General features: G+C 37.3%; 2 protein-coding genes across 2 annotated transcripts in view; one reads left to right on the top strand and one right to left on the bottom strand.

The window, feature by feature from the left end:
- The first annotated feature begins 4,261 nt into the window (after nucleotides 1-4,261).
- On the top strand, nucleotides 4,262-6,388 carry LOC112099909. The gene has a single exon (XM_024187437.1). It carries the CDS (start codon nucleotides 4,262-4,264, stop codon nucleotides 6,386-6,388), a length of 2,127 nt encoding a protein of 708 aa, XP_024043205.1.
- A 4,118-nt stretch (nucleotides 6,389-10,506) lies between these two features.
- LOC112099908 (protein FAR1-RELATED SEQUENCE 9-like) overlaps nucleotides 10,507-21,741 on the bottom strand; it is a 20,652-nt gene continuing 9,417 nt past the window's right edge. The window contains exon 2 of the mRNA XM_024187436.1: nucleotides 10,507-10,791. Within this exon, the coding sequence (XP_024043204.1) occupies nucleotides 10,507-10,791 (285 nt within the window). The remainder of the gene's footprint in view (nucleotides 10,792-21,741) is intronic.

The following is a 21,741-nucleotide window of genomic DNA, read 5'->3' as shown; positions in this document are numbered from 1 at the left end:
TACTAGTAGATCTAGCTTTAATTTAATTTATCTTTAATAAATTTTTTATTTTATTGTTGGAATGGATTGAAGATTTCCATGGAATTTTCGATAACTTATTTCATTGATAGTGGAAAACGTACAAAATAATGAAGAGGCTCATAGACTAATTAATTATTATTTTCTTTATATACACGAAAAGTTTTACTTAATGGGAGAAACCAACAAACACAATTAGACCAAGCACTTAAAAAGGCCTCTTGCATCAACAGATAACTCGCATATTGAAAAAGTCATGTATGCGGGGGCGCGGGGGCCATGGTATGCTACTGGAAAAATTGTGGCGGCTACATACAAAATAAACACATACTCCAATGCACTGTATTTTATCATGTAATATAATAAAATCTAAACTTTTTTATCTTTTAGCTAATCCCTGACTTTATTAAAGTCAGGGATCCCTAATTGGAAAACTACTATATATATATATATATAGAGAGAGAGAGAGAGAGTAATTAGTGCACGCATCAAGAAGAGAAAAAAAATGTTTATTGACTTTGGTGAAATAAAATAATGCTTTTCATGGCATTTTACTTGTTACTAAGAAAATTATAACAATTTTGAAAATTGTATTTCCACTATTATTGTACTTATCAATGGCTCATCAAATGCCTCTTTATACAAGAAAAATGCAATAACATCAAAGTTAACTAATCAACCATTATAAATGATGAATTTATCTTTGGAATTCACGTGCATAAATTATTTTCATACAGTATTATATGATGATCTTATTCTTGCTATATGTAATGATATATACTTCTTGATTCTTGCAATAATTACATCAAATAACGATATTATTTCCTAGTTTGTGCGCGTGTCAAAATGACATCTTCATGTGATTTCCATCGACTATTATTTCTTCCATGTCACTATTTTACAATTTCAAAGGAAGAATTTTTTATTCTAAATGTGAATGTGAATGGATTCGGTAAAGTCTCTTGTGGTGATATAAGAGAATTAGATTTGAACTACAATTATATATGTGAGAAGGAACTTAAGTTTTTAGTTAATCTAATACCTGAAAAAATAAAAAAGCAAAATGATAAAATAATAATAATAATAATAATAGCAATCATAAATGGGCGTATAAGTTTGTGAACATGGGAACCTCCAAGCATGCTAAAGGTAAACCAACACTTCTTCCCATAGATCTGAGTGAGTGAGTTCAAGTCACTTGCATATATGTAGGGGAAGATTTGTCTTCCAATTATTTGGAGGTATGTAATAAACTCATGTAGTCTTTGCAACAACAAAAGATCAAACAAAGAAAGCAGAACAAACTTATGTAGCTCCACCAATTATTGAAGAAGATCAAGACTGTGTGCATCAGAATAAAATGGAGAATGACACCTTCCCCCTTAGAGTTTTAGTTTTTACTACTTGTACCGAACAATTTTCATAATACTATGGTACCTTCTCTATATCAAAACTTTTCACCGAAAAACTCATTCCAACCATAGAACAAACATATTTAAAACAAAAATTGACGTCAAGGATGCAACGTGGCATTTTGAAAACTGAATGGCATAAGTGATAGAACCTAAAGCTGTAGGGGGTAAAGGTGTCAATCTTAAAACTTATTACAAAGTATTGAAAGGATACAAAATTAACAAGACAAGATGATATCAAAGTGAAAGATAGCACTGATTATGGTGGAGCAATTGATGATGACAGCAGCTATAACCCTGGCGGAGGAGGAACGGGTCTCCAGCGACTTGGAGGGTTTTTCTTGGGAGACGGCGGCAAAGTTCCAAATGTTCTCCTGGACACTACTTTAAACTTGTAAGACACAGAACCGGCTTCAGTAGCCATGGCCATGCAAGTTGAATGTGAAAGTAACAGGCTACTGATCAATATGGAAGTGAGCCAATATGAATTGAAACCCATATTAGTTTTTGTTTCTACCGTAGCAGTGTAAAAGGAAAACGCATGGCCTTTTCTATAAGATTAACCCGCCCATATATATTTTAATATGAATGGTGACCATTATCTTAATTACTTTTAGACTTGTTCAAAACCAGACGACCAATAATTTAAGTATTTGATAGTGATCAAGTTATGATAGAGTAAATGCTCTTCGGTGCCTAGTCTTTTATCAAAATCTACTTAATTATTCATGTTTTTTCCAACTTGTAAGACACAGAACCAGCTTCAGTAGCCATGGCCATGCAAGTTGAATGTGAAAGTAACAGGCTACTGATCAATATGAAAGTGAGCCAATATGAATTGAAACCCATATTAGTTTTGTTTCCACCGTCGCAGTGTAAAAGGAAAACGCATGGCCTTTTATATAAGATTAACACGCCCGTATATATTTTAATATGAATGGTGGCTAGTATCTTAATTACTTATAGACTTGTTCAAAACCAGATGACCAATAATTTAAGTATTTGGTAGTGGTCAAGTTATGATAGGGTAAATGCTCTTCGGTGCCAAGTCTTTTATCAAAATCTACTTAATTATTCATGTTTTTTTTCAATTATTACGTGTTAAATTATGCAAAAAATAATTTCATCATTCAAAAGTTAAATCAAATAATGATCGAAATAACGATATGTGTTTTGATAATTTTAGAAAAATATAAAAAAATTGACTAGATAATTGACCCTAATCGAAGGGTTTAGAGGAGAATTATCCAGTCATGATATGTGTTTGGGAAGGAAATATGAGACCAATGATAAAGCGCCACGTGTCGATATTTAAGAGATTAATTTGTCTCGGGTACCTTGGGTACCTCAGGTACTCTAGGTACCCCGGCTACCCTAAGGACTCCGGGGGTACCTCGGGTACACTAGAAACGGATATAAAAATCTTCATAAATATTTGAAAGGATATGTGGGCCCCGAATCTCAAAAAGATCGGTTTGATACGTGTCGAAAAATAAGGAAATCTTGTGCCGCAAAAGAGGAGACAGCTGCCTGTCACGCCAGCGAATCCGCCAAAAGTGTGATATTGTGACAGTTGGGACCACCAGCTTTTCCTGCTACACCTGTAAAATTCAACGGAATTGCAGAGGTACGCGGGACCACTCCACTACGCCCAGCAAGTGAATACGCCACAAACTTGCTCTCCACTGATATTTTTGAAACGTCTAAGCCACCATACGCATGAAAATAAGAATATTCCTGACATGACGGCAGGGAACGCCACTAAAATAGCACCAGGTGGCACGGCGACCGGGGTACACCATATAAATACTCAGATTTGATTTTTATCGAGTAAGTGAACACACTCACCACAAAAAACTAGGGTTTCTTTAACCTCAAAATCTCCATTACCGAGAGCTTGCAAGCTCTCTAACCTGAGATAACTCAACTCTGACTTGAGCGTCGGAGTGTGGTCGCCGGCCACCCCCGGCTCCACCTCTGACCTCTTTTTGGTTGTTTCGCAAGTTTAAGGCGAGTTTCACTAGCCCTCCGCACCTAAAGTCAAACCCCCTCCATAACCACCGTCATCTCAATCCTCCTTCACTCCACAAAAATCCCAAACAGCCCGCACGTGCCGAACAAGCGAGGTACCCCGCTCCCCGACAAAAATATAAATTTATTGCTCTTGGGTTGGTTTTGTGGTTTTTTATTCATTGACCCAAAATTAGCCGCAAACAATTGGCGCCGTCTGTGGGGACACGAGCAAAAAGCTTCCACACGGTGCTAAGCTTGTCGGTACGTGTGCTTGCACAACCATGGCACCCGACGTACCCGCTGATAACCAAATGCTAGGTCATGATGGAGAAGAGGACCATGGTGGTGATGAGAGGGGTGACTCGACAAGAAGGGGATCCCGCCTAGAGAAAGGCAAATCAGTTAAGCAATCAGTTGGTATTCAACTCGACGAGGATCCCGTTACTCATAAACACTTTGAGGATTTAGCTCATGCGATTCTCAGAGCAGTGGGATCTCGGGTACCCGTAGCAGCCACTTCTCCGGTAACTCAAGATGTCCCGCCTCCACACGGTGAGAAATAGATCATACCAAGATCTGAAATACCGGAGGGAAGTAGACCAAAGCATGGGTCATCGGGCACCCATTCAAAGTTTCAAGCCGCCGGCTCCCGGGAAGAACGCTCCACTGCCTCCTGTTATTCCCGTAGTAGCTAGGGTATCAAACGCAAACAAAAAGCCCATGAAGATCTCCGGTATAAGTTAAACGCCAAAAGAGCTTCCCAGACAACAGCGGCCTCCTCATGTGCACCTGGAGTACCCCGCGAGTTCCTGGAGAAAATGGAGTACCTCGAAGCTCAAGTGAAGCTCCTTTCTGAAAAACAAAACCCCACCAATGCTCTAGCGCCAGTAGTGCATAACTCACCATTCACCATGGAGATTTGGACAGCGGTTCTCCCGGAAGCGTTCACCATGCCTCAAATACAACAATACTCGGATACCTCGGATCCCGTGGAACATGCTGAGTTATATCATGACCAGATGATGATTAAAGGAGCGGGCGACAATGCTATGTGCCGAATTTTCCCGTATACCCTCACTGGACCAGCCAAGTCATGGTTCCGATCGTTGAAGGTAAGTAGTGTATCCTCCCCAGACCATCTCCTAAAAGATTTTGTTCATGAGTTTGGTTATGCATCCACCCAAGACATAACATCCTCCAAGCTTGCTTTCATCAAGCAAGGGGACTCGGAGTCTTTAGCCGAGTACGTAACCCGCTTCCACCAAGAGGTGTTGCGTACCGGTACATTTGGTCACCAACATACTCTCACTCATTTTGAAAAGAATTTGCGTTTGGGGAAGTTATGGTGGTCATTTCAAAAACACCGCCCTCTTTCATATGGGGAAGCTCGTTCTGGAGCCCTGCAACAAATAGAAATGGATGAGAAGTGTAACCTAAAGTGGGAGGAAGACAGAGTCGAAGTTGTGAGAAACAAGGAGAAACCCAAGAGAGCTGATGTACCTCAGGTACCCTCTCGAGCACCTCGGGTACACAGCCCACCTCGTCCAACCCCACGTGGGAGAGGACTGAATATCCCTAGTGTACCCCGGGTAACCCGGGTACCTCAGGTACCCTTCCAAGCACCCCGAGTACATGGCCCACCGCTACCGCCAGAACAACGGGAAGCACCACAAAAATCCAGATATGACTCTTTCCACCATTTGAATCAATCTCCAGAAAAATTTTTTTACCATATTAGGGATACGGGGATGCTTCGCCCACCTAAGCCAATTCGGAAATACCCCAATATGAAGCGTAGCTTGAAGTATTGTGAGTTTCATGAAGATTTCGGCCATAGCACCGCCGAATGCTTTCACTTGAGGGAAGAAATTGAGTCATTGATTCTGAGTGGGTATCTCAAGGAATTTATGGCTGATATGCGTGAGGCAAGGAAGTTCTTGGAGCAAAATAAGGGTAAACAAGTTGCTAACCCTCATCCCGAAGCCGAGATACCCCAGGGGTCTAAGAAAGGCGTGTATGTTCGAATGATAGCAGGGGGTCCTACCCTCGCTGGGGAATTTAGACGGGCCATCAAACGTTACAGCAAGCCACCAATTTTGGATCGCCCTGGAAAAGAAGTGAACTTCGCTTGTCAAAATCAACTTGGGGTACCCCACCATCCCCCATTTATCCTTTTCACAGAGCAAGATGCTGAAGATGTCTTGTACCCCCATGACGACGCCTTAGTAATTACGTTGAAGGTTACTACTGGTAAGGTAGCAAGAACTCTTGTAGACACCGGCAGCTCTGTTGATATCATTTTCAAAAGCGCCTTGGATCAACTATTGATTGAATCGCCAAAGATCACCCTATGTGCTACACCTCTTATTGGGTTCGCCGGCGATATGGTTATCCCAAAGGGAATCATTACACTGCCCGTTACACTTGGTAAGGTACCTCACCGCATTGTTCATATGATTGATTTTCTTATTGTGGATCACCCAGATGCCTATAATATCATCTTGGGAAGACCATTCTTAGCAATAACTAAGGCGGCAATCTCCATGCATTACCTTGCCATGAAGATTCCAACCGCTGGAGAAATTATCACGATCAAAGGGGATCAGCAATCGGCTCGAGGGTGCTACTCGGTCGCATCGAAAGTGAGCTACCAAATCGCCACCAATATGTTCCTAGAGGGGTACCCCGTCAGCACAAGGCCATTTACCAGCTTATCCAAGCGGGCACTGGCTAGATGCCGGAGAGTTGCACGTAAGAAAGCTCAACGGTCCATGAACTCCCAGGTACCCCAAGCGCCGTATAAAGCTAGGCCAATGGAAGTGGACATGGTAGCTCCCAGGGCACCACTGGTACCCCAAAGTCCCAATTCAGTATCAATGGGAGAAGTCAAGGTACCCCTGGATCCCCGAGTACCGAAAGATAAAAAGCGAGGAACACCGGCTTAGGATCTTGTGTTTGTTTTGATCTGCAATAAGGACCCAACCAAGATGGTCAAGGTAGGCTCCAACCTCCCTGACCAACACCGAGAGCAGCTTATTGAGTTCTTAAGGAAAAACTTAGATGTGTTCGCTTGGTCTCACGCGGACATGCCGGGTATCCCGCCTTCTATCGTCTGTCACAAGCTCAATGTCGATCCACGTCATAGGCCTATCAAGCAAAAACGTCGAGCTTTCAACCAGGAACGCTATGACGCCATTGAACAAGAAGTGGACCGATTGCTAGCAACGGGGTTTATTAAGGAGGCGGTGAACCCCGATTGGGTCTCAAATATTGTATTGGTTAAGAAGTCTAACGGGAAATGGTGCATGTGTGTAGATTTCACGGATTTAAACAAGTCTTGCCCTAAGGATAGCTTCCCGCTTCCTCGGGTAGACCAGTTGGTCGATGCTACGGCTGGGCACGAGATGCTTAGTTTCATGGATGCTTTCTCCGGGTACAACCAAATTCCAATGTACGAGCCTGATCAAGATAAAACGGCCTTCATCACCAACCGTGGGTTATACTGCTATAAGGTTATGCCTTTTGGTTTGAAGAATGCGGGCGCCACCTATCAGCGTTTGGTGAACAAGGTCTTCAAACAGCAAATCGGTTGTACCATGGAGGTGTACATCGATAATATGATAACGAAGTCGGTGTACGCCAGTGATCACTCGAGGCACCTCAGAGATACCTTCAATATTTTGATAAAGCATCAGATGCGCCTAAATCCCGAGAAATGTGCATTCGGGGTGACTTCGAGTAAATTCCTTGGATTTATGGTACAACAACGGGGAATTGAGGCTAATCCCGACAAAATCCAGGCGGTTCTTGGGATGAAGTCACCAAGTACCATTAAAGAAGTCCAGAGCTTAGCTAGCCAGATAGTCGCCTTGAGTCGCTTCATCTCCAAGGCCACCGACAGGTGCAAGCCATTTTTTAAAGCCTTGAAAGCGGGAAAGAAGCTCAAATGGATCGCCGAGTGCGAAGAGGCTTTTCAGAAGCTAAAGGAGTACCTCGTTAATTCACCATTGCTCGCCAAGCCTAAGCATGGAGAAGTGCTTCTGTTGTATCTCGTTGTTTCTAGGCACGCCACTAGCTCGGTGTTGCTTAGAGAAGATGAAGACGGGGTGCAACGGCTTATTTACTACACTAGTAGGGCAATGGTGGATACGGAAAAGAGGTACCCCGCCACAGAGAAGCTAGTTTTGGCTTTGGTAATCTCTGCGAGGAAACTCCGGCCGTATTTTCAGGCCCACACCATTGCCGTTGTAACAAACCTTCCCCTTCGATAAATCCTCCAGAAGTTAGACATGTCTGGAAGACTTCTTCGTTGGTCTTTTGAATTGAGTGAGTTCAACATCATCTTCAAGCCACACTCAACTATTAAAGCCCAAGCCATCGCCGATTTCATTGCAGAATTCACCAATGACTCCGGGGGTGAGGAGATCCCGAGGTACCCGGGCGAAACTACATCAGCTATTGAAGAAGAGCATGTCTGGGAAATTTATGTGGATGGTTCCTCCAACTCGCACGAAAGCGGTGTAGGAGTAATAATCATCGATCCGGATAAGGTGAAGCTATGTTATGCCTTGCAATTTGGGTTCAAAGCCTCAAACAACGAAGCCGAGTATGAGGCTATGATAGCGAGGCTAAGGATGTTGAAGGCCTTGGGCGCGAAAAGAGTCTACATCAAGAGTGACTCTCAATTGGTGGTCGGTCAGATCAACTCAGAATATCAAGCTAAGGAAGAAAATATGAAGGGGTACCTCGGGAGAACAAGAGAATTAATATCTCAATTTGCTGAGGTCAAGGTGGAAAGAGTTCCACGATTAGAAAATTGTGAAGCTGACAACCTCGCCAAAATGGCTTCCTTCGGTGCAACTCAGTCGGTTGGTCAAATCACTGCTGAGTACGTACCTACACCCAGTATTAATCTACTTGAGCCAGAAGAAATAGGGTCGATAACTGCTGGGGTACCCTCGATGCAACCAATCATAGGATACCTTAAAAGTGGGGATCTGCCCTCAAACAAGAATGAAGCAAGGAAGCTAAAGTACAAAGCTGCTCGATATTGTCTCATCGAGGATACCTTATTCAGAAGAGGGTTTACCCTCCCTTACTTAAAGTGCTTGGGAAATGAACATGCCGAATATGTCATGAGAGAGATACACGAAGGGATTTGCGGTAACCACTATGAAGCACAATCATTGGCACAGAAGGCCCTTCGTCAAGGATTTTATTGGCCTACGATGCGGGAGGATGCCAAAAACATTGTCAATAGTTGTGATAAGTGCCAGAGATTTGCCAAGATACCCCACCTTCCACCAGAAAAGTTAACTGTCATGTCTTCTTCGTGGCCATTTACTGTTTGGGGCATAGATCTCATTGGCCCACTACCAACTGGTAAAGGACAAACTAAGTATGCAATTGTAGCCGTTGACTATTTCATAAAGTGGGTAGAAGCGAAGCCATTGGCAAGCATTACGGAGAGAAAAACCACTGATTTTGTTTGGAGGAACCTCATATGCAGATATAGTATCCCTAATGCAATTGTCAGCGACAACGGGAAGCAATTCGATAACAAAAAATTTCAGAATTTCTTCTCGGAGCTTGGGATAGCCAACCGATTTGCTTCTCTGGCTCACCCGCAATCTAATGGACAAGTGGAAGCCATCAACAAAATCATCAAGGGTATCCTAAAAAAGAGGCTGGAGGAAAGAAAGAGAGCTTGGGTAAACGAGTTACCCGGCATTCTTTGGGCCTATCGGACAACTCAGAATATTTCAACTGGGGAAACCCCATTTTCTCTGGCTTTCGGGACTGATGCAGTCATTCCAGCTGAAATCGGGATACCCTCTCATAGAACTGCATACTTCGGTGAAGCCGAGAATGCCTCTTTGATTTCATCCAATCTTGATTTTGTTGAAGAAAAAAGGGCCAAAGCAGAATTGAAGGTTGCAATATACCAGCACCGCGTTTCAGATTTATATGACAAGAGGGTACGCCCCAGATCATTCAAGAAAGGGGATTTAGTCCTACGAAGGGTAACTCAGAATACCCGGGTACCCTCGGAGGGCTCTTTCGGAGCCAATTAGGAAGACCCATATTGCATAGACAAGCCGGTAGGTTCGGGGGCATACAGACTACTCCACATGGATGGAACAATCGTCAAGCATCCCTGAAATGCCACAATGCTGAGGAAGTACTACTAACATGAGGACAGTGTCTTAAACCTTATCATTCACTTTATCGATCTCTTATTTTCTTTACTATGTGTGCAATGTGGTAAAGCCATCAAAAGGTACTTAGGGTACCCCACATGTGCAAGTGAAATTTTTAATTCCCTAAGTCCTAGAGAGTGGATATCTATACGGTTTTCTATTCCCATTGGGACAATGAGTCAGTCTTATGTAATGTTCTCCTTTTGATTACCGAATGTGATTATGGTTAAATTTTCGCCATTAATGTGACTCTCTCTTATTACGCCATGTCTTATTCAACTATAATTGCTCCATTTCAAGATAATTAGGGGAACCTGAGGTATCTAACTCAATTCGATCGTGAAGATCTGTTCGAGGTCAACGCCAATAAGAAATAATACAACAAAATTAAAGAGGGAGGGTCAGAGAAGGCCCGAGGGCAAAGTAAACCAGCATACCCTAGCGCCATGAGGTTCCGTTAAAATATGCACACACCCACACCTCCATTCTTTTACTTGCGCCAAGTAAAGAATAGATAAACGAAACGAGGTAGGCAAGCATGCCCCTCTATTCGCATTATTTTATTTAATATTGACTAGAAGCGGATGGCAAAACAAGCATGTTTTTTACCATTTCTACAAGAAAGGGGCCCAAGAAGGTCCCCGAAAAAAAAAAAGATGGTACCTGGGGTACTCGAGAAACTCCACAAGCCTATCTGAGATACGCCATAATCTTTATTTTATCCTAGTTTCGCCAAATATGAATTTCGTTTTATCTTATGATGATGTGCGAATTACTAAATTATTTTGAGATACACCATAATCTTTATTAAGATGAGCAGTGAGCACATCTACGGAAATCACCACGCAAGTGCCAAAAATACATCAGGGGAGGTTCTGGAATGCTAACAGGAACAGGAGATTTGGGTCTGGATGTCTTTGCACGAGTTTTCTATGGGCTGGCTTGGCTGGGTGTTTGCCTTTAATCTTTGATTTTTTACTAGTTTTGGTTCGAGATAACTTGGGACTAGCCAAAGGGGACCCATCGTCGTCACTAAGGGATATATGAGGGGCTGAATCAGAAAGGGGAGCCTCCTCACTCGACTCCCCCGGCTCCTTAACCACATTACGACCCTTTTTCAGAACAATTTTTCTCCCCATCTTGTTCTCCTAAAAACACAAGACACAAGTTGAAAAAAAAAATGGAAGACAAAGGGACAAGAAGAAAAAAGTAGAATAAAGAAGAAAAGGTGGAGATGGGGAGGCGTTGGAAATTGGAGAAGAAAAGAAAAAAGTTTTTGGGGATGGCAAAATGAAAGAGAATAAAGGGGAAATGAAAATGTGCAGAAGGTGATTTATAGAAAAAAAAAATGTGAAGCTGGTGATTGAAATAATTTGACTGATTTTTGAATTCTAAAAGCCAGAGCAAGCAAGAAGCCACTGGAAGTAATTAAATTTAATGGGAGATTATGTTGGGATTTTCAAAATAAACGACAAGAGATTGACATTTACATCAGGGGTTTTTAATTAAACCTGACAGAGCACACTGCACGAAAAGAAGATCAGGGATGTTTGCGTGAGATTGATATTTAAAAAAAAAATTTAAATTGCATGTCAGACGGCTGCCACTTTCCAGGAAAATGGAGAGAGAGACATGAAGACAATTGTTTGTTCCCATCGTTAAAAAAAAAAAAGATGGAAGATGAAGGGACAAGAAGAAAAAAGTAGAATAAAGAAGAAAAGGTAGAGATGGGGAGGCGTTGGAAATTGGAGAAGAAGAGAAAAAAGTTTTTGGGGATGGCAAAATGAAAGAGAATAAAGGGGAAATGAAAACGTGCAGAAGGTGATTTATAGAAAAAAAAATGTGAAGCTGGTGATTGAAATGATTTGACTGGTTTTTGAATTCTAAAAGCTAGAGCAAGCAAGAAGCCACTGGAAGTAATTAAATTTAATGGGAGATTATGTTGGGATTTTCAAAATAAACGACAAGAGATTGACATTTACATCAGGGGTTTTTAATTAAACCTGACAGAGCACACTGCACGAAAAGAAGATCAGGGATGTTTGCGTGAGATTGATATTTTAAAAAAAAAATTTAAACTACATGTCAGACGGCTGCCACTTCCCAGGAAAAAGGAGAGAGAGACATGAAGACAACTGTTTGTTCCCATTGTTAAAAAAAAAAAAGATGGAAGATGAAGGGACAAGAAGAAAAAAGTAGAATAAAGAAGAAAAGGTAGAGATGGGGAGGCGTTGGAAATTGGAGAAGAAGAGAAAAAAGTTTTTGGGGATGGCAAAATGAAAGAGAATAAAGGGGAAATGAAAACGTGCAGAAGGTGATTTATAGAAAAAAAAATGTGAAGCTGGTGATTGAAATGATTTGACTGGTTTTTGAATTCTAAAAGCCAGAGCAAGCAAGAAGCCACTGGAAGTAATTAAATTTAATGGGAGATTATGTTGGGATTTTCAAAATAAACGACAAGAGATTGACATTTACATCAGGGGTTTTTAATTAAACCTGACAGAGCACACTGCACGAAAAGAAGATCAGGGATGTTTGCGTGAGATTGATATTTTTAAAAAAAAAATTAAACTGCATGTCAGACGGCTGCCACTTCCCAGGAAAAAGGAGAGAGAGACATGAAGACAACTGTTTGTTCCCATCGTTAAAAAAAAAAAAAAAAAACCAGATGAAGGGACAAGAAGAAAAAAGTAGAATAAAGAAGAAAAGGTAAAGATGGGGAGGCGTTGGAAATTGGAGAAGAAGAGAAAAAAGTTTTTGGGGATGGCAAAATGAAAGAGAATAAAGGGGAAATGAAAACGTGCAGAAGGTGATTTATAGAAAAAAAAATGTGAAGCTGGTGATTGAAATGATTTGACTGGTTTTTGAATTCTAAAAGCCAGAGCAAGCAAGAAGCCACTGGAAGTAATTAAATTTAATGGGAGATTTTGTTGGGATTTTCAAAATAAACGACAAGAGATTGACATTTACATCAGGGGTTTTTAATTAAACCTGACAGAGCACACTGCACGAAAAGAAGATCAGGGATGTTTGCGTGAGATTGATATTTTTAAAAAAAAATTAAACTGCATGTCAGACGGCTGCCACTTCCCAGGAAAAAGGAGAGAGAGACATGAAGACAACTGTTTGTTCCCATCGTTAAAAAAAAAAAAAAAAAAAAAACCAGATGAAGGGACAAGAAGAAAAAAGTAGAATAAAGAAGAAAAGGTAGAGATGGGGAGGCGTTGGAAATTGGAGAAGAAGAGAAAAAAGTTTTTGGGGATGGCAAAATGAAAGAGAATAAAGGGGAAATGAAAACGTGCAGAAGGTGATTTATAGAAAAAAAAATGTGAAGCTGGTGATTGAAATGATTTGACTGGTTTTTGAATTCTAAAAGCTAGAGCAAGCAAGAAGCCACTGGAAGTAATTAAATTTAATGGGAGATTATGTTGGGATTTTCAAAATAAACGACAAGAGATTGACATTTACATCAGGGGTTTTTAATTAAACCTGACAGAGCACACTGCACGAAAAGAAGATCAGGGATGTTTGCGTGAGATTGATATTTTAAAAAAAAAATTTAAACTACATGTCAGACGGCTGCCACTTCCCAGGAAAAAGGAGAGAGAGACATGAAGACAACTGTTTGTTCCCATCGTTAAAAAAAAAAAAAAATCCAGGGGGATGTTCCTCCAAGAAGACATGCATTAGTTCAGTGTGTAAATATCGCCACATGTCACACAGTTCCTCTAAGAGTTTCTTGTACCTCAATTACATTCGCCACAAAGAAACTAGGGGGATGTTGTTTGGGAAGGAAATATGAGACCAATGATGAAGCGCCACGTGTCGATATTTAAGAGATTAATTTGTCTCGGGTACCTCGGGTACTCTAGGTACCCCGGCTACCCTAAGGACTCTGGGGGTAACTCGGGTACACTAGAAACGGATATAAAAATCTTCGTAAATATTTGAAGGGATATGTGGGCCCCGAATCTCAAAAAGATCGGTTTGATACGTGTCGAAAAATAAGAAAATCTTGTGCCGCAAAAGAGGAGACAGTCGCCTGTCACACCAGCGAATCCGCCAAAAGTGTGATATTGTGACAGTTTGGACCACCAGCTTTTCCTGCTACACCTGTAAAATTACAACGGAATTGCAGAGGTACACGGGACCACTCTACTACACCCAGCACGTGAATACGCCACAAACTTGCTCTCCATTGATATTTTTGAGACGTCTAAGCCACCATACACATGAAAATAAGAATATTCCTGACATGACAGCAGGGAACGCCACTAAAATAGCGCCAAGTGGCACGGCGACCGGGGTACACCATATAAATACTCAGGTTTGATTTTTATCGAGTAAGTGAACACACTCACCACAAAAAACTAGGGTTTCTTTAACCTCAAAATCTCCATTACCGAGAGCTTGCAAGCTCTCTAACCTGAGATAATTTAACTCTGACTTGAGCGTCAGAGTGTGGTCGCCGGCCACCCCCGGCTCCACCTCTGACCTATTTTTGGTTGTTTCGCAGGTTTAAGGCGAGTTTCACCAGCCCTCCGCACCTAAAGTCAAACCCCCTCCATAACCACCGTCATCTCAATCCTCCTTCACTCCACAAAAATCCCAAACAGCCCACACGTGCCGAACAAGCGAGGTACCCCGCTCCCCGACAAAAATATAAATTTATTGCTCTTGGGTTGGTTTTGTGGTTTTTTATTCATTGACCCAAAATTAGCCGCAAACAATATGTATCATGCATGATCATGTTGTGAAAGCCACAATTAAGCGAAGATAGTTGTGAATAAAAAGCATACACCCGAAAACTGAGAAGATATCATCTACTTCAAGAACAAAGCTCGTCAAAGTTTTATATTGAGCTTCACAACCTAAAATGTGTCTGTTAAGTAATAAAAATTCAGGACTCAAAAATTAATTCATTAACTCTCTCACATGTAACATACTATAGCCTTGTAATTAGAAAAATTAATAGCTTTGTCCGAACACAGCTTGGACAGGTATTACACATATCTATTCAATCCAAAGTCTAAACAAACAATAACAATAATATATATGTTTATTCAATCTAGGTCATTTGCGGAATCCATACGACTACTAGAAAATTATAGATGAATAATTCAACTAACGACGAAGGTCGCAGGTTTGAAACCAATTTGTAAATTTATTTGCTTCAATTATTTTGCATTATCTTTGATCTTGCTTGTTTATCTTTTGCAGACCGTCTATCTTTAATTTTAAAAGGGTAAGACTCATTATATAGTCCCCTATCATGTAGTCTTTTTCTTTTCTTTTACATTCAATGAAATTTCCAACCAAGTTGATTTTTTTTAAATGATAGATGAATATTTTAGTATAAATATTCAATTCAGAATAATAAAAAATCCAAACAAGGAATGCGAATTACAATAACTTCATATAGTATCAACCAATAATTTAAGGAAAAAATGAATATAATGTTCAAGAAAATCATGATTGTATATGAATCTAAATAGAGAAAATAATCAAAACTCGCTATCTTCCCAAGAGCTTAACCGAATAATTTTCAAATAGACTTCTTTGGCTAATCATTGAATCTGAATCTTGGCGAGACAAGAGGCTAAAATATAGATTAGGATTTCCCATCTCTACCTTTTTTAAAAAATAGCGCTACACATTTTAAATTTTTATCCCAAAAATCTATTTCAAATGTTGTGATATTTCATCAATTCACTACAAGAAAAATAATATTTTATTACAAAAAATTTAGTCATCAAAAATAATAAATTAGTCACCTTATATTTTTTATGACAAAAAATAAATTGTCACACGATAGTCGTGGAAAGACCGTCTTAAAAGGTTTTAATGACTAAAATTATTTTTGTCATGTTAAAATATGTTTTTGTGACAAAAATAATTGTCTTAAAATTTAGTTAAAATTGTCACAAATGGTATTCAAAATGGTCAAATTGAAGAGACTTTTTTATGTAAAGCTTCTTTTGATGTGAATGATTGGTTTGTGAATTGGAAAAGATCCCTCCGTAAACATTTTGAATGTTCATTAGACATGAAATTAAGCTTGAGGGGGTAGGTTGGCGGTCATGGGCACCTTTTGGAGAAAAAAGCAGTGATGTCTTATGGACCAACTAAGGTTAGGAGTGGGCATGGCAGAGCTTGTGGATTATCCCCACACTCAATAACTTTATAGATTTTTCATAAACAAAGTACAATGGTATTTTATCTTCTTCTTTTTTTATTTGTAAACCATTTACATCACTTAATTGATTTGTTTGCTAAGGAGCTTTGTCACTTTGTTTTTAATTCAATAACTTCCTATCATAAAGAAAATGCAATAACTTGACTCTCCAAGGATTTTGGACTATCTTCAATAAAAATTTAGGACATTCAAAAGATACATCATCTATCTTGAGATGAAACGATCATATGTACGCCAAATGTTGCCCTAGAGTGAGGGCAATAAAAGATTAATTATGTTTTACATACTGAAAATTCAACAGAATGTCATGTATATGATATTGGATGTGGGAGATAATATAATTAATTCATTTAGATCTTGATTATCAACCACTTAATGAATGACACATCACATGCCATATCATTTGGAATAAAACTTTGGATACAAAATTTGGCATGTAAAAAAATCATTTGCTCTCTTTTTTTTTTTATGATGAATATGAGAGAGAGAAAAACCGAAACCCCTATATTATCCACAAGGAAAAGATTATTAACGTTCAAATTTTTATTTCTTTTACTATTTTATCCCTAATTTTTTTTGGTTCTGATCAAGGGTGAATTTTAATCACCTCAAGGATGGTATATGATTTGAATTTCAAACCAAATTGGTAAATTGTTTTCAAATTCTATCATTTAGTACCTCAAAAATATGTTTGAAGTCTTTTTGAAATATTCAAAGAACTTTCTGAAGCAATTAACAACATAAGCTGGTAAACCAATTACTATGACTTTTATTTCTCTTGTTGAGACTATAAAATGATATATTAGATGCCCAAATCCGACATTATTGTTTTTATTTAGTCCTTGCTAAAAAAAAAAAATCATGCATTGTATTGTTAAATAACATTACAAGAACAAAATTATCTTTTTTTCAATTATTTTTTCTAACATATTCCAGCCGTGCTAACGGCAAGGTGTGAAAATCATATTTCTAAAACTTCGGGTAAAAATGTGATACTTTTAAAGGTTTCAAATGCTTTTACAATTTTATCATTCTTAAGGTGGAAATTGGTAATTTTACTGTGGCCAAAATTTTAATTAATTTTACTTACTACGAATAGTTCAACCAAAACATATGTCACTACGAATAGTTCAACCAAGTAACCGATAATATGTGTCGTATTTCTTAGTGGTTGAGCCATGACATGCATGATTATGGTGTGAAAGCCACAATTCTATATATGAAAATAGTTGTGAGAGATACTTTCGCATAAAAGGGACCCCATAAGCACTTGTGTGGGGACTAGGTGTCTGCATAATGTGGTAAAGTTGTGGGTTCTCAAGAGGAACCAGCAGTGGTCTCACTATGAGACCCATTAAATATAATATTAAAAATTAATGAGTCATTATAAGACTCATTACTCTACCTACCATGTGAGAAAACTCTACTGACCTAGCCTGTGAGTCGATCTTAATTCTTACACAAGTATTTCTTCTAATTTTAAATAAGTACTTTGCAAATTCATAAGAGCCATGTAGAAAAATTCAATCATTGATTAAACACTACTGCCGTAGTGCTGTTATAAAAAGTCAAATACCAAGCCATAACCATAAGTTTTAGTTATTAATTACTTCGATCATCTTTAATAAACGCATTTTATTTTTGAAGATCAATGAAATTTTCAATATGGAGTTTTGGTTAACCAATGGTAGAGAAAATAAAAGAGTGAAGAGACTGGGACACAAATTAATTATTCAATTTTTCAATAGATAAAATTTTGCACTTCTATAAGGGTAAAAGCTTGTTTAGTCCCTATATTATGAGGTTAATGTCTATTTAGTCCCTGTATTTTTAAAAACACCTCAAAACATCCCTGCTACTAAATATTGACCCTTATGCCATTATTTTTTATTATTTTTAACTTGCTTTTACAATATTACATTTTTACAATAATGTTTCTTTTTTGGATATTAATAAAAAATTAAATTATCAAATTAAACTCAAAAATAAAATAAAAACAAAAAATGTATATATTAATTTTTGTGGAAGCTCACGTATGTCTAAAAAATTAATATCTTAAAAAATTACATTATCAATTTTTTTAGAAAAATTAATATTTTATCTCAAGAGTGTGTTCCACAAAAATTAATATATATTATTTTATTTTATTTTATTTTTTGGTGTTAAACTGGTAATTTATTTTTTTCTTTTTAATAATGTCTAAAAAAATTATTATAATAGGGTTATTTTTTTCTTTTTAATAATATCTAAAAAATTATTATAATAGGGCAATATTATAAAAATAAGTTAAAAGGAACAAAAGATAATGGCAAAAGTGTCAATAATTTAATGGTAGGGATGATTTGAGGTATTTTTAAAAATATAGGGACTAAACGGGTACTAACTTCAAAATATAGGGACTAAACGAGCTTTTACCCCTTCTATAATTACCGAAGAAAACAAAAAAAAAAAAAAAGACTTGAACCCACATAAGGCCTTCTAGCTTCAACAAAACACATGTTGAAGTTTTATTGTATGGTGGGGAGGGTAATTCTACTGGAAAAAAGTTGTCGGCGGCAGCTATTTCCGGCCCGGAGGAGGATTCTGACGTGGAGGCACGTTGGGAACCGGGCTTGAAGGTCGTGGTGGAACCTTCCTTAGGGTTACCATCTTTGGTAACTTACGATGAACTAGATCGTGAGAAGATATTGCATTCAAATAAGAATCAGCCGAAACGATTTCATTTGCCTTCACGATGTAAATAGTATGAGAAAATATTAGTCCATGGATCAACAAGAAAGAGAAGAGAAAATATGAAACGGTACTCATTGTAGCAGTATTGCTAATTAAACCACAATGTCAATTAGGTTATGCTCTCTATTAGTATATATGCATGCATGCTCTCTATTTAGCATATATGTACGTGTGAACGGATTATAAAATATTTGATCAACTAGTGAAGTAGTCAAACGAATGGATTATAAAATATTTGGTCGAGAAGTAAAGCAGTCAAACAAGTAACAATTATATATTAGAGTTTATTGTGAAGGGGGAAGCTTCGTAAGGAGGGTTGTCACATAGGAAAGTGATATTTAGTTTAAAATTCTGTTAAATTGAATATATTGATTTTTTTTTTCTCTGGGCATCGCCCAAAGACAATTGGCAGACGATAGGCTATCTCCTAATTATAGTGATGGGCAGATATAAAGTGGCCGGCATTCACTGGGCAATTTATTTGATGATGTGAAACAAGAGTGAAAAGGTAGATCTACAAACTTTTTGTATATTCTCTTCTAGTCATTAATGTAGTAAAGTAGTCAAACACCCAACGCTAGCATATAGATGTTCTTTAATTTCTTTATTTATCATTTGCGCGCGGTTAAGAAAAAGAGGGCTAGAATTCTTATTAATTGCCTTCACGTGCAAATAGAAATACTCATCCTGCATATATGAATTAAGAAAAACGTGAGCAAACATGACGAAATTGCATTCATGGTGGTAATGTCTTGTGAAAAAATGACAGATGCTTTAATTTAGAGATGGAGAATTATCAATCATCCACTTTTAAATTATCATTGTTGTTTATAACGCATATCAATTGTTCACTACAAAAATAGAATTATCCTTAAAAAAATAATTATTACTATAATTTATATTTACTTTGTTTAATCATTTTCTAAGCGTAATTACATATACTGAGTGTAAGATTGAACAAAATTTAAACTTTTGTAACATTTTTTATAATAGGATAATCTTAGAGTGGACGGCTAATAATTTTCCTTTAAAGATTATGCCGTTTTTATAATTGTGAAAATTTTACTTGATAGTGAAGTATGCTCTAATGCAAATGGTTTGACTGTGAGAAGTAAGTACAGTACTCAAATTCTATGTATCAAGCACATTGAAAACAGTTGGCGAACAATAGGTCATCTCCTAATTTTAGTTTAATTTTAACGAAAAATATTAATTTTGATAGTTTCAATAGATGGAATTTCAAGTACAATATCGGTGCAGTTTCACGTGTGGTATATCTAATAATTTCTTTAATTACCTTCACCATGTAGACGGTATGAAAAGATATCAGAGATGAGCAAAGATAAAGCGGCCGGCATTCACTTCATCGATTTATTTGATGATGTGAAAAAAGAGCAAAAAGATAGATACACAAAACTCTTGTACATTGTGTTCTGGCCACCAATTCATATTTGTGAATGGATTATAAAATATTTGATCTGGTCGTAATTTGTAAAGTAGTCAAACAAACCATCACTAGCATATGTATGTGTTCTTTAATTTCTTTATTTATTTTCAGCACGCCCTTCATGTGGGGTTAACCAAAAAGAGAGCTAGAATTCTTATTAATTGCCTTCCTTCACGTGCAAATAGAAGTACTCCTCTGTATATATGGGTTAAGGAAAAACGTGAGCAAAGCAAACATGACGAAATTGCATTCACATTGGTAATGCGTTGTGAAAAAATAACAGATGCTTTAATTTAGATACGAAAAATTATCAGTCATTCACTTCAAAATTATTCTATTATAAAGAATATTATAAGGTTTTAAAATTATTTGTTTTTCACCCAATATTAATAATGTGTATTAACATGTCAACTAAAAAATTAAAATTACTATTACAAAATAACCATCACTATAATTTGTGTTTATTTTTTTCTGTAATTATATTTTTTTTAGTGAATGATTGCTACAAATTACATATATCATGTGTGGAATTAAATAAAATTAAAATTTTTATAGTATTTTTTATAATAGAGTAAACTTAAGTGAACTGTGGACCACTAATAATTTCTATATAAAGATGATTTTTTATAAGTGTGAATGGTAATGGTTTGCTTGATTGTGAGATGTGCTCTAGTGTGAATAGTTTGATTGTGAGAATTAAGTACAGTACCCAGATTCTGTTTATTGAGTCAACCTACAGTGCAGCGCTGTATCTCATACAGCGCATGCACGCAACCAGTACAACCGGTTTTTAACTGGTTAACATAATAAATATTACATTTTAATTTGTTTTTAATGCGAAAAAAATATGAAAAAAATAGGGAAAAAAAGATAAAATTGTAATTAAATGAAGCAAAAGAATATAATAATTTTAAATTTATAAATAGTACAAGAAACTATACAAGTATTATAAACAAGTCACAAAATAACTATATTCCCACTTATTTTGTCACATTTCAATATTTATAGTGCATGTTTCGAGTTTACTTTTCAAATTCCTATTTTTTTGTTACGATTTATCTAAATTTTGGTAAGTTATTTCAACTCATTTTTCCACCAGTTTTTGGTTCTATATTTTCACTTTTTTCATTAAATTCCAACTTTTTACGTGGATATTTTAAGTTTACTTTCAACATTCCTACATTCCATTAGCCTTTATCTAATTTCTAGTAAGTTATTCCAACTCATTTTCCCACCACTTTTAAGTCCTAGATTCCAACTATTTTTATAGAGTTTCAACATTTTCGGTAGATATTTCTAGTTTACTTTTAGAGCCCTACTTCGCATTGGAATTTATCAAATTATTAGTCCATTATTCCAATTTTTGGGTTGAGTTCATCAACTCTTGTTGCCACTACTTTTTGATTCTATATTCCTATTCCTTTTATTGAATTCTAATATTTTGGGTGAGAGTTTCAAGTTCACTTTTTAGATCCCCATTTCCTGTTAAAATTTATCAATTTCTTTGTTAGGTTATTCCGACTTTTAGGTTAAAGTTATCAACTGTTATTACCACCAGTTTTTCCTTTTATATTTCTACTCTTTTTATGGAATTTCAATATTTTGGATGGATATTTTAAGTTCATTTTTAGATCCCTACTTCTCTTTAAAATAATATCGATTTCTTGCTAAGTTATTCCAAGTTTTGGTTAAGCTTCTTCAATTCAATATTTCCACTACTTT

Source organism: Citrus clementina, unplaced genomic scaffold, assembly GCF_000493195.1.
Source record: "Citrus clementina cultivar Clemenules unplaced genomic scaffold, Citrus_clementina_v1.0 scaffold_3, whole genome shotgun sequence".
NCBI lineage: Eukaryota > Viridiplantae > Streptophyta > Magnoliopsida > Sapindales > Rutaceae > Citrus > Citrus x clementina.
This window is presented reverse-complemented; position numbering and strand designations above follow the sequence as displayed.